The 14356-nt window shown below is 47.4% G+C and overlaps 1 protein-coding gene across 2 annotated transcripts in view; it reads right to left on the bottom strand.

Moving 5' to 3' along the window:
• The window catches only part of samd12 (sterile alpha motif domain containing 12), a 53272-nt gene that overhangs the window by 22525 nt on the left and 16391 nt on the right, over positions 1-14356 (bottom strand). For both annotated transcript variants that reach the window (XM_062445700.1, XM_062445699.1), the window contains exon 4: positions 7648-7788. In XM_062445700.1, the coding sequence (XP_062301684.1) occupies positions 7648-7788 (141 nt within the window). The remainder of the gene's footprint in view (positions 1-7647; positions 7789-14356) is intronic.

Here is a 14356-nt window from a genome sequence, read left to right as displayed (position 1 = left end):
GACTAGTGCATACACGGCAAGTAAGAGAGGGCAAGAGAGAGTGAGGGAGAAAGAAAGAGACAGAGAAAGAGCGAGTGAGAGAGATAGATAGAGAGAGAGGGAGAAGAGGAACAGAACGTCATCCTTAGCTCCGGTATCAAAGGGGCAGAGGAAGATCAATCATGGGGAATAGCTAAAAGACCTTTCAATGAACCTGCTTTAATCTCCTGACAATGCTACAAACTGGCCTGGAAGTGGGGCTGCATGACGAGGCTCTGGGGTTTAATAACTCCCCCTGTGAACAGTGTAAATCTTTAATAGAGGGCAAGTTAGGCCTGCAGGCAGCTAACACACACACATGCACACACACGCACACACTTTCCCAGGCACACACATTCACACTTTGATTGAGGTAGTTGACATACAGTGCATGGATAATACATAAATGTCCTGGTGCTCCAACAGATGGCAGTTGTAGCTTGGGAGGAGCATATTCTAATATTATAGCAAGTGTAGGCAAGGATGAGCATTGATTCACTCACACAAGTTCACAAAAAACCATACTGTACACACACACACACGCACACACAAACATACACACACTGAAATTAGAACAGACTCAGGGAACATTGAGAGTGAGGATGATAACACTAGCTACTTACAAATAAAAGCCTCATTTATATTTCAACCTCTTGGCAACCCTTGGCTGTAAATATTTATAAAGTAATTAAAATGAAAGTTATAACTCTCTGATGCTCCAAGTCCTGTGAATTAATTTAGTCTTGGTAACGGATAAAAGCCATTGCTGGCTTGCTATTAATTCAGTAAACCCGAAGAGACTGAACCATAGCAAAATGCCTCTAAAATCCGACCTGTTAGGAGAACACAGTCCAGCAATACTCAAATTAGTGAAGCTATTTTGAGAGTACTGTACATTGGTACAAGAACATTTGACTGTGACAATTTCACAATCTAACAGCAGCAGTCATGAATCTAGAAGTGCAAATTGCAAGTCTTGAGGTTCCGCTACAACTGTCCTGACAGCAAGTCTGGTGTGGTGATGTTTGTCCCCACAGGTTTGCTTACACCTCAGATTGACATTATTGGTTTACATGCAACAAAAATACTCCTTCTTTGATCTCGTCTTGTTTCATGCTGCATGACATTTCATCCTCTAAACAAAGACCAGCACAAGATAATCACTTTTTATGCTGTTATGCTATTTGTAAAATGTTCTAATTAAATAAAGCAATTTCTGACATTTTGGCAGGCTAATAAGCACAAAAAATAAAAAAAATGTATGGCACTAATTAGATTGGATGACAAACATTTCTTGATCAGTAACGGGGATGCAAGAATATTCTCTTTCACTGCCTTGCTTGGCGCTTCTTAATGTTGTGCTAGGGAAGAGGAGGAGGGCGTGGACAAAAGCCTGGGTAAGGGCCCACTCAGAACACAATCAGGTCCATTTGTAACCCGGGAGCTTGAGTTACCGTCGACAACAATAGAGGAATTAGCTCTATTTGTTTGGCCCTGTAGGACTTACAGACCAGAAGATTAGGTCATTAGAGGCGCTTGTCCTCTGTAGGCAGGTTATGCAAGAGGCTAAATGAGAAAGTATTCAATAAAGGTGGATTAGCCTCAATTGCGACACAGATATGGTCAAACTGCACTACTACACTATCTGTATTGCATCAATATTGATAATACTAAATCGCAAACCGTGTTTACTTCACTTTCATCGCTAAAAGCTGTCCCGAACAAGTAATATCTACTACTTGACAAATGACTTTGTTTTGGTGTCTTTGCTTTTTGAGAATAGATAAAGACAATGTGTGACAGTTATCAGGCCAAAACCAAAGTTAACAACCGTCATCAATCATGTTTGCCCCGGGAGTGAGGAATGTTACAATAATAACGGTTTAGCAGGTGCACGCCTGTCACCGAGCTTGCCGTCTTAAATCCTCGACACCCAAATAATGATCCACAGCTCAACGTATGTACATCATTTCCTTTTATAGTAGCTCTGTGATACGCATCATTTCCTTGACTGGACTCCCTCGCTCCCCATCTTGCTCGCTGTCTGTCTGCTTTTACGACCGTCCGTCTGCATCGCCCGCAACACATGTTAAGCGTTGCTGGCGCATTTGTCTAAATAAAGGCGTGTCGGATTCATACACCTGCTGCCTGTCTACTCAGACCGTATCCACTACTATTCCAGAAACTGATATGTCCACTAGGAGATTAGCCAAACCCTCCTGACCCGTATTCGTATAAGTGAGTGGTTCACCATGACATTAAAGTGTTATTCCTGTAAGGTACTTTGTGTAGGCTATAGTACATATACTGACGGGTGGTAACCTTTTATTCAGGACACATGGTCTCAAAAAGGTATTCAAGCCCTGCGAGATTTAAATGGAGACTCTTTACGTAGCTTTCAAGACCTTGTCACACGTTACAATATTCCCAAGCATTCTCAGTTGTATTATTTCAGGTTAAGATCAGCCTTTAAAACCTGCTGCATACTGTGGGGTCCTGACTTTGAGAGCTAAATTTGTTTTAATAAATGCTGCATAGCCCCTGAAGATTATATTTATTAAGTTGTTTTGGATCAAGGGTACTAAAAGAGTAGATTTTACGAATTTTACGAAGCCCTTTCAATGGTTTAAGTACAATTTTCGAATTTAGGTCTAGGGTCGAGTTCAACCTATATTTTGGAGACTGGTCCTTACTAATGGTAGTGAAACTAGAAACACAGCCCTGAAGACACAAAACGTTATTGTAAAGCTGTACTACAGAAAGCTGGAGAGGAGAGGTTAGACTCCAGCATTAACGCTCCCCCCACAAACTGGCATGACGCTTCTTTAAGGTCACCATGGCAACTAACGAAAAGCCTACAAAACACCTCATCTTAAGTGCACTCTCTCACTGCTCCCTGGTTGTATACATTAGCGTTGGGGCCACGCCCGCTATACTGTGTACTAACAAATTGTATGGCCAGGGGAAATGGCTGGCCTGGGATATGGCCCTGGGCCAGAGCAGCAGCCCTGGGAGTGTCCTGGCTATTGATCCAGGTCGGGAGATGGTGACTGAGTGGCGGGAAGCGGGCTTCATGGGTCGTGGCGTCTAGGTTCCTGAGAGGCTGCCCAGGCGCTGGCGGTCAGATGGAGGCTGTAGACGACCACTGGGGCGCTAGACTGAGTGGAACCGGCGCGCTGCCTCTTTTTAATAGGTCTTCATTTCTCGGTAAACGGATGAACGCGGCTCCACACAGGGAAACTGAAACCGGATGACCCGGTTGATTTAAAATGAAAGGAAAAAAAGGAAAAGAAAACAAGAAAACAAGGGCGCTCTTGGCCTCATCGATCTGCTGTATTCTGCTGATGTTGAGCCCAGCAGTGATTTAGGCAAAAGTAAACATTTGGGAAGTTCACGTTAGGGGCTTGACTTTTATGCAGATTTTACAGACAGATCCTGATTCATTTAAATATTAGCTGTCCTTTCTCCAGACACTGGCCGCATACAAGCCATATTGAGGGCCTTCCGGCTGAGGTAACAGAGAGCTGTGGTCTACATTCTGTGAACCATAGAACCTGTGCGAGATATAGCTCAGTCTCTGTAAAAAACAGAGGGTCAAGGTTCAACAGTGTGTGTGTAGTTCCTTGCATATTATAGTTGACTACAGTCCTACAGCCTCGGGCCAAATCTACCTGCCCGACTTTTCTCTTTTCCTCTCTCTCTCTCTCTATGGGTTTTTTCCTCCATCTTTTCAATTCTGGTGATGCCCTCTCTCCTTCTGCCTCATTAGGAGATCTGCACGTTGTTCATGCTTCGCTGCGTCCCTCTTTCGCGTCCTTGAGAGACGAGAGAGGTTAGATGGACAGAAAGAAAGAGGGAGAGGAAGAAAGAAAAGACGAGAGAGATGGTTCAGTTTGTATTCTTGTATTTCTACACTTCTCCCTGGATAAAACCTGATGAAGATGTGCTTCCACGTTCCAGCCTTGGCATTCTCCTGCTTCCTCAATGCTCGACTGCTTTGGGTACAAAGCAGACAAGATGGCGATTGGGCAGGCCTGGTCGGGGAGTGTCGGGCAGGGGAGGAAACAGAGCTCTAATTGGTAACCAAGGCAAGGAGCCTTGACTTCACATGGAGGGGAATTACAGCCTGAGGTAATCAAAAAAGGGGATATTTCTTTTCATAACACCATGCTGTTTCATCCTTGTTCCAAAACACCACGGCTGTGTTTCCGACAGAGTACTGACAGCAGGGGCGGCTTCATTATCCAGGCTGGCTCTCAACACGCCTGGATGAATGGACGATGGCCCCCTGAAAAGGCAGGTGTAATTACTCCTCTGTATTTCAAATCATTATTAGCGTTAGCCGTGTTGCTACATTGTCCTTCGCCACGAGTAGCCCTGCGCCAAGGCGGCCGTTTCCCTTCACTAATGACGAGGTGGCGAACAGGCGGTTCCGCGAAACAGCGTAATTATTTTCTTCTCTATGACACCTGACCTTATGAATACAAACCAAGATTGGCACCTAATATGCAGTGTCACCTAAGACATCCACACTGTGTTCACTCCATTCGAACCAGGAATTAGGTAGGCATCATTAAATATGATATTACCATATGGCTTTATGTATCTAGGAAGTGGGGGTGGATGGGATTGAAAAATTGGCTTTTTCCTAACCTTAATCACATCTTTAAGGTGTAGAGCTGCTGCAGATACTGTCTCTTAAGGGTATATCGCTGACAGGGAATTTTGAAAAAGAATTAATTTGACCTGCCTGGGAGAGGAGGGGGTAGGATGGGGGGAGGGGGGGGGAAGCTCCAGGATAATGAGAGCACTCAGCTCCCCAGTCTGGGGCCACAGATACTCCCTTTCACTGAAAGGCCCGGAGGAAAGACTCTATACTCACTTCACTTAAGACTCCTTTAGGGCCAAGATATCGCCGTTCACTAAAGAGCACAGGGTAATGACTATATCCACCAAAGAACACTGAGTAAAGGGCTCCTGAGCACCAAAAGTCAATTCATCACTCTGCCTGGAGCGAGGAACAGCGGTGGCCTAGTACAGTGCAGTCCACAGAAGGAACGGATCTCATCACTCACACCTGGAGGCTACGATCCTTCCCCAGACAACTCACCTGCTTGATAAGGTGTTTTGATTGATAAACGTGATAGGTTCTCTACGGCAGAGTGCTGTGTTTAGGAGTAGAGAAAACAGATGACCCCAGAGTAAGGTCATAGCAGAGAGACATAGCAGGAACCACACCCACATTGTGGAGAAGATTAGGAGTGGTCTGAGGTCTGTAATTGTTCACCGCATATCAGCAAAGACTGAGAGAGAGGGTGCTTCCCAGCGGCCATCTTGCCCTCGCTCACACTAGATGAACCCTATTGTGCTCTATGTCTATATATAAGAAGGGTACTGTACCACTTGGCAAATAGCATTTATTCCTGATTCTCTGGGCTGTGTAATTCAAGTTTCAGAAAAAGCAGTCTGCTTGTGCCTAATGCTGTGTTTATGAGTTGATCTGTAATGAAGAGATGCTATTGAAAAACATCATAAATCGTTAATAGCCATGAAATTGAATACAGAAAATAGCAATCATTTGGGTGGGGGCGTTCAAACAATACATGACTTTCCACTTTCCATTCAGCGAAGCAAAAACGAACAAAACTGAGTCTGATGACACTGAGATTGAGTTGAACCAACAGACCAAAAAAACGATTCGATTTAATGTCAAAGGTAATATTCAAGTTTAGTCAAGTTTGACGTGGCGATTTTAGTTAAAGATTCCTCAATCCCATCTTGTGATTGTCATCAAAAAGCTGACTGGAACATTTATGCACTTGACACATCTTTGCGCTTGCAACAGAATGTTGTGTGTCAAGATTGGGCCAGTATCCATGGCTACAGATGCAGACAATACAACAGACCTACAGTGTGACACTTAAGTAGATTACTGCTCCCAGCAATTGATGACAACATATCTGTGTCAGTGAGAACCACTGGGAGTCAGGTGGCTGAGCGGTTAGGGAGCGGTTAGGGAATCAGGCTCGTAATCTGAAGGTTGCCAGTTCGATTCCCGGCCGTGCCAGATGGCGTTGTGTCCTTGGGCAAGGCACTTCACCCTACTTTCCTCGGGGGAATGTCCCTGTACTTACTGTAAGTCGCTCTGGATAAGAGCGTCTGCTAAATGACTAAATGTAAATGTAACCAAGCTACTGCTGGAAACAGTCTACTGGTCTGCTAATATAGGGCTGACCTCTCTGTGGCCACGGCTATTTGTCCAGCACTGTGGGTTTCCCTCTACATTTTCCAGCGTGAAAAATGTCAACGCAGAAGCAAAGCACAACGCTCGAAAACGAACCGTACTTTCCACTTCCCGAAGACGTGCGTTCATTGGAGATGTTTCCCAATGTGCAGGCTCCAGGCGAAGCGCAGCAACACACGAGCCAGAGTCGCTGCGCTTCCTGACCGACGCCGTTGTTGAAGTCTCGGTGGCAGGCGCTGTTTCTAGCGGGAGGCCGTAGATTCTGTCTCTGCGCCTTGCGCTGCCGTGGCAGCAAGCTCTCTGTTTCCTGGTGAGCTCTTCTCAATTAAAGTCGTGCGTGTGTTGTTGTCTGGGCATTATCCTGTGTGAGGCTGGATCACGCCATCCATGTGGGTTGTTAAGTGATATAATAAATGAGGTGTGGGCTGCATGTTGCTGTGGAGGGGAGGGATGTAATGGCTGCATTTGTCTGCACTGGCCCAGTGTGCCTTAAAGGTTAATCACTGGCGGTCTCCTTAATTCTGTCTGGAGTACACCGCAGTAATTACTGTTCATCTTTCCAACTTTTTTTCTCCACCTTTTTCTCTCTCTCTCACTCCCTCACTTTTCTTTCTGCCATCTTTGTCTTTTTCTCTGCTGCTCTCTCTCTTAACGACTTTTCTCCTTCGACTTATTTCTTCTACCTGTTAGGCCCTCTGTCAATGTCCCCACCAAGTCCTCCCCATCCTTGGTCTCTGTTCCTGTGTTGGCCTTCTCTCACCTCCTCTCTCGCTCTCCTCCCTCGCCTCACACTACTCTGGCAAGTGATGGAGAGCCTCTGTTCTTGGTTCTTCGCAATCTCCCCCCCCCCCACCCACCTCCATCTTCTCACCCAATGCCCACCCCCCCTTTTCTCTCTCAGTTTTCTCTTCTCCCTCTAGGCATCATCAACTCCTGCCTGTTCTTAGGACATTTCTGTCCTTTCAGCTCTCTCTCTCTCGCTTCCTAATTTTCTCACTATTGCTTCATTTTCTCACCCTCTCCTTCCTCTCCTTCTACCGTTAGCATCACCCAGTGAATGTTCCAGAAGCAGTACCAGTCTCTCTTTGGCATGTATCTGGGAGGGAGGGGGCTCCGAGGACGCTTTTGGGGGAGAACCAAGGGGAGAAAAAGGCATGACACTGCTCTCTCTCTCTCTCTCTCTCTCTCTCTCTCTCTCTCTCTCTCTCTCTCTCTCTCTCTCTCTGTCCATCTCTCTCTTTCCATCTGTCTTTCCTCATTCTCTCGCTCTGGCTTTCTCTTCCTACCTCGAACTCTCTCTTCATCTCTTTTTCTCCGTCTCTCAGAGTTGTGTAGCTTGTGTGAGGAGCTGCTGTGTTGTCCTGGTGGTGTGGAGACTTGACTACCTTGTGTGAGTAGCTGCAGGGTCCTGACTTCCTCGCGGACGCGGAGCTGCAGGACCTGCTGCAGGATGTACTGCCTCTGGGCCTCCTGCATGATCCCCATTCGCTCCAACTTCCTGTCCGTCAATCTCATCAGGGCGCGGCCTGGAGGCGGGGATGGAGCAAGAGGGCGAGGAAGAAGTGTAGATTAGAGATGAAGAGAGGAGAGAGGGTGAGGAAAGGAGAAAGAAAGAAAGAAAGAAAGAGAGAGGGAGAAGACAGAGAATTAGACATCCTTCACATCGGAACTCAACCTCTCACTGTTTATGGTGCCATTGAATCCACCGCAGATTCGAACACACTTGCTTTCATTGAAAAACAATTTCTCCCCATTAACCACATCTTTCTTTACACCCCCCACCCGTGTGTCCCCTCCCTCCGCATCTAGGGGGCACAGCTCTAGATCCCTAATTTAATCTGCCCCCATATCTCCTCCTTATCTTTTCTAAAACAGGGATTTTGGAGGGAGATAAGAGAGGATGGAAGTGCAGTCTAATTAATTACTCTCATTATGGCGGCATGTTTAGAGTGTGGGACTGGGAGCCAATAGAAGATCATTCTGTGAGATTACTGAGAATTAGAGACGGACCCCTGTAGATCCCCCCCCCCTCCTGCCCTATACACACACTAATACACACACACACAAATACACACTCTTCTCACTACGCTACTTCCTGCTAATGACTGTGGGGCCGAGCTTCTTCCTGATTGGCCCACAGCCCATTAACTTTCCCCGGCTTAGAGACTCGCAGCGGGGAAACCATGGTCTGTCTGTCACGTGTTCTCTCCTTTCTCCCCCCGCCCCCCCGCCCCACAAATTTCTCTCTCTTCATCCCTCTTTCCCCTCTCTCACTCCATTTGTGCTCCAACAACTCTTTCACCTCTGCCTCTCCATCCCCTTCACACATCTCTCTCCTCTCTCCCCTCTGTTTCTGCCTCCACCCCCACACACCTTCTCCTCCACACATTTCCAACGCATCACACCATTGTTATATCCTCTGAGTTGTATTGTACATGACTTTATTAACGGCCATGTCGATTGCAGAAGGACCAGACGTTTCGATATTTCAGTTAGACACTGCTGCGAAGGTTTCGTGGACAGTGTTGTAGATTCATTTGGCCTTTCTCAGACCTCGTGTAAGCACCTTACTGTCTCCACACAAAGTCTGGCAGTCAGAGAGAGCTTATTTCTTGGAGCAGTGAGTGCTATAACTCTTGAGATTTTTGGCACACCTCCCTGCACTTACAAAAGAAACCCTTTGCCGGGTACTACGGCTGAGGGGGCAGGATATGCTAAACTGGTATAAGAGGCTGGGACACCAGATACAGGTTTAATGAGCACCATTCCCCTAACACTAAGCAGCCCTATACAGAACACACACACAGGCCTGGGAGACCACGAGACAGGACAGAGAGGAGGAGATGAGTAGATAGAGAGGTTGAGCGGAAGGGAGGCAGTGATGGATCGAGATGGAGAGAGAGTGATGGAGAAAGGTTCTTACAGACTCTAGTCTATGATTATTGACCTCGACTTTACAAAGCAACAAAGCCTGTGCCATAACAGGCATACATGGCTGCTGAATGAAATCAGAGGTATTGTATATCAGATAAACACCATTGCGGTCTCAGCAGTGCATAAACAGCTGGTGTGGAGAGCATTTTTCTCGTCATAGGCATCACACTGACAGTGTGTGAATGAGAGGACAGCAGCGGCATGTGTGTGTGTGTGTGTGTGTGTGGGTCAGTGTGTAAATGTGTTGGTCTGTGTGTGTGTGTGTGTGTGTGTGTGTGTGTGTGTGTGGGTCAGTGTGTAAATGTGTTGGTCTGTGTGTGTGTGTGTGTGTGTGTGTAAATGCGTTGGTGGAGATGCTTGAAGATTAGAGCGTTCGGAGCAAGCAGCCAGTTCTGATCGTCGGTGCCAACACACACCACTCCTTCCGGTAGCAGAGAGACCCGTCTGGGAAGCCAAGCAGAACGCTTCTGAGAGAAGTCCAAAAGTTTCTTCCAAAGATCTGCTTCTGACTCATTACATCCACATTCCCAGCATGCCACAGCAGGGCGTTTATCCAACCACAATGAAGACACAGAGCTGTGGTGGAGAGGACTAGAAAATTAGGAAGATAGGTACATGTGCTCATGAAGAGGGTAAGATGGAAAGCTTGGTGTGTTGGATTGATAGGTGCAACCACTGGTGTGTTTAATTAGGCCCAGTGGTGTGTGGGAGGTCAGAACAGACCATCACACTGTTATGGAAACAACCCAGATACACAGATTTTAGCATCCCCATCTCTCTCTCTCTCTCTCTCTCTCTCTCTCTCTCTGTCTCTCTGTCTGTCTCTCTCTCTGTCTCTCTCTCTGTCTCTCGTTCTCTCGGTCTCTCTGTCTCTCTCTTTCTCTGTCTCTCTCTCACACACACTGACTCATCCCTGGGTAAGGTAACAGTACTTCTATTTCTATCAGTGTGTAATCATTTTGTCTCTCCTGCCTTGGGTATTATGATGGGAACACTGCCAAACAACAAAGCTCTTTTTACTTCATCTCCTGTATCCACTTCTTTGGCCAATTGACTGAGAAAATGATTTAAGGCCCTTCAGCCTCTTCACTTGCACAATATTGATTGGATTTAAATTTCCCTCCCACTCTCGGTTTGTCCGCCGTGAAGCCAGTTTGGCTTGCCCGAGCAGGACCTGTCCTTTCTGTCTCGCTCTCTCTCTCTCTTTCTCTCCAGTCTCTCTAAGGCTGGGGCTGGGATCTGGTAGCTATCGCACACGCACACAGACACACACAGACCACAGGAGCATGCACGCACACACACAGACGCCTGCACATGCACACAGTCTTGTGACTTCATCGTGCTTTGTTAGTTATGACACTGGGAGTGCAAATTCATTATGGACATACCGACTGGTAAGGCCAGCAAACAAATTATTTGATGAACTAGCAGCTCAGAACGGGCATATACGGCTCCCCTTCCCCTGCCCACACACACACACACATTAGATGAATGGGTTTAGGGAGAGTAGGCCTCCCTCAGTGTGGAGAGAGAGGACAGATTAATCTACAGATATGTCCTGGCACGGTCAACCACGGCTTTGATGAATGGGAGCTTATAGTGCATGCGCACACAGGCACGCATATGCACTCCACACCACAGGGCAAAATACTGAAATATGTAACTAAAGTTCATACACGTACAGCACTTCACACACAGCTAGAGGAGTGTGTGTGTGAAAAAAGAGAGTGTGTGTGTGTGTGTGTTTGGGTGAGTTTCTCCTCAGGTGAATCGTCCACATGAGAGCGGACATACCAGACATAGCTCTGGTGCAGCTGTGTGTGTGTGTGTGTGTGTGTGTATTTGTCCTCTAGGTACGCGTCTCACCGTTCTCTGGTTACTCTCCAACAGGGGCGTAGCCAGGACATTATTTGTAGGGGGGCCAGCTCTGGCCAGTCTTTTATTTGGGGTGGCACTTGATTGACAAAAACGACTATTTTAAAACTCACACACTGCATCACTCAGAGCAGCAGTTTTCTAACGGTATCCAGTGGTTAGCTGCTAGTCTCCATTGAAGCGCTGTCAGAATGCAAGTACGTTGGTTTGTGTCTTGCGCTGTTGATGGGGGCGTGGCCCAACATGTTGCGAATATGGGGCTTGTAGCATAAGTGACAAATGCCAATATAAGACGACTTTATAAAAAAAATACTAATGCATTTATTTCAGCTTTATACCGTTTCTGTCCAGGAAGGTTTAAAAAAAAAAAAGAAAAAAAAGAAAAGAATGGGGGCCGGCAGGGTGGCCATTCTCTGGCCAATGGTGGCCGTGGCCCCCCCTGGCCACCACATGGCTACACCCCTGCTCTCCAAACTTGTGCCTGACTCCCAACACACAGCAAACTCACTCACCCACCAAGATACCTCCATCCCAGGTAAGCTAGAAAGCTAGCCATGTGGCCTCTCTTGCTAAGACTGAAGTATGGAACAGTTACAGAGCAGTTCCAGAGCTGCTGAGCTGGTAGTTTCTCTCTTAATGGCCATTCCAGGGAGGCACATTGAGCCTGTTATAATGGTCTCTCTTCCACTACTCTATCTCTCACTTTGCCTGCAGGATTCATCCTCTCATCTCTCAAGTGCTGCTCAGGCTTCGTGCCTGCCATAGAGGACAATCAAACGCAACCTTTCACCTTCCATCCACGCCATGACTCATCAAAACAACGTCGGGCTAAGAGACGGCCACTAAACCAGCCGGGATGAGTCACGGGGGGGAGGGGGCTGGGGGGGAGGAAATGAAAGGTGGAAACAGAAAAGCCCAAGGGCGTCTGGGGTGTACTCCTGAAGAGGACCGACCCCTCACACCCCCACCCGGTGAAGATAATACCCCACATCATCTCATCACAGCTGAGGTCACTGTATATATGTGGTCCAGGTCCTTTGTTCCCTTGGTTTTATTATGACTGTAGTGTAGTCTCTGTTGAGCAGCATGGACAAGCCCTGGTACATGCCCCCTCGCGAACCGCCCTGTCCCTCCGACGAGACGAGAGGATCCGCTCCTCTCCGGTTCTATTAGCAGCGTCACCCCGAGACCCGTCACGTGTGCTGGCTGGCCAGCCACGCCACACCGCCGCCTCTTCGCTGCAGTCTGCATCTCATTCTCCTGTTGTCTACATGTCGTCTCAGAGTCCACCAAATTTCCATGTTCTAATTCCACGCAGTCCTCCATGACGGGGACGATAATTCAATCGTCGCCTGCTTTCTTCTTCTCTCTCCCCTCTCTTTCCCTCCCTCTCTTTCCCTCTCTTGCTCTCCCTCCCTCCCTCTTCCCCTCTCTTACTCTCTATCACACTCTTTCTGACAGCATCCCTCTCTGTTTCTGATTAGATATGTGTCGGCTGGCCCCTCTCCTCCGACTACACCTACGGTATCTGTAAATGTGTATTTAACTGGTGCACACTCTCGCACACGAGACGCGCTCTTTGTAATTACACCAGATTAGGGACTAATGTCTAATTATGCCTTAATATGCTTTAATGCATTTTTAATGACAGCTTTGGTATTGGAAGTCAAAGTAGGGCCTGTCTGTGGTAATATGAAGGGGGGGGGGGGGGGGGTTGCGGTTGGGGGGGGTTGGGGTTGGGGGGGGTTGGGGTTGGGTGGGGGTGGGGGGGTGCCATCTCTGGCACCGTACTGGAGCCGTGGAGGGCCTGGTTTGGACGCCGCAGCTCATTTATTGATTCACTACAGTTGGGCCAGAACCAATCACATCAAGTGGTGTCAATGTCTGAGAAAGGCAGTGTCGTGTTTTCATTTGGAAATAGAAAGAGAGAGAAGGCTGGAGCCTTCATACGGTCCCTACTGGAACTGAGGAGAGCTGGGGAACTGTTCTGCCTATGTCACCTATGCTCAGATGGGGGTTTTGTATGCATGTGTGTGTATGTCAGATATGTGTGTGTTTGTGTGTGTGTGTGTGTGGGGGGGGGGGGTCTGTATGGTTGTGTGTTTGTGCATCTGTATTTGTGTGTGCATTGTTCTGTATATGTGTGGGGGTGAGTATATGTGCGTGCATGCCTTGCAATGTATTCATTGTCACTGTTTGTTTGTCTAAACAGGATTGTTTTTCGCAACAATGTATCATTCATCATTTGAATGTGTAGTTAATTTTAATGGAGCAAAGATGTGCATGATATTGCAGAGATTGATTAGGATGCAAATTGCATTGTGGGGCCCAATCAGCACGGCCGTAATTGGGTTCTGTTAATTAATGCTGGATATGGTGACAAACTGAATCCCTTGCATGTTTTACGCATATCATCATCTCCTAATTAGGTTAGCCGTTAACTCTTCACCGACTCCTCTGATCGTCACAACAACACGTCACTAAGCCGATGCTAACCTCACATGTGAACGCCATTTGTTTCATGAATAATAACACATTTTATTCAAGGCGCCTTTCTCGGCACTCAAGGACACCGTACAGGGGTACACAAGACATTAAAAGCAGCAAAAGCAACAGCATTGGGGAAGACTAATGAAAAAATGCATTATTTAAAAACACTTTAGCATTTTAGTCTTTGGTGGACCTCGTGCCTTTGTTGTTTCTGAGAACCGGAGGTACAGGTACAGGATTGTAGGCTGGTTATGACATCGTACTCTACAGCTCTGCAGCAAAGCGATGCTGAGGTCAGATGAGAGGAGAGACCTAATGTGTGATCATGATGAAGGCAGTAATATGTTCTATCTTCTGCTTTTGGTGTCTCTTTTCATCCGGTGTCGTTCTCTCTGCATGCGATGTGAAGGGCCGCCAGCTGGGGATTCTGGGATGCGGCGCATTCTTCTTATTAATGGAACACCGGCACCGGCGGAGCCCACATGCCGAGAGCTTAACCTGGACGACCCCTCTCGGCGGCCACGGCGGGCTAAGTGCATCATGGGTAGAGTGGCGGTTCGCCGGCTCACTCTGGCCAGAGCAGGGGCAGATAAACGTTCTAATGTTCTAATGTAATCGTCTGGGCTCTGAGATGGGTGAGAGCGCGCCAATTAGCAGCCGCGTCGTTAAGCGGAGGGTCGTTAGCGAGCTGGTGTGGGGGTGACCTTGAAGGGCCTCGTTAGGGGGAATGATTGACAGGGCAATGGCGACGCTGGCAAAAGACGGGAACAGGTCTTGCAAGAGGAAGGCCGGCTG

Source organism: Osmerus eperlanus, chromosome 20 (assembly GCF_963692335.1).
Source record: "Osmerus eperlanus chromosome 20, fOsmEpe2.1, whole genome shotgun sequence".
In the NCBI taxonomy this organism is placed as follows: Eukaryota; Metazoa; Chordata; class Actinopteri; order Osmeriformes; family Osmeridae; genus Osmerus; species Osmerus eperlanus.
Note: the sequence above shows the minus strand (reverse complement) of the source record. Positions and strands in the feature narration are given on the sequence as shown.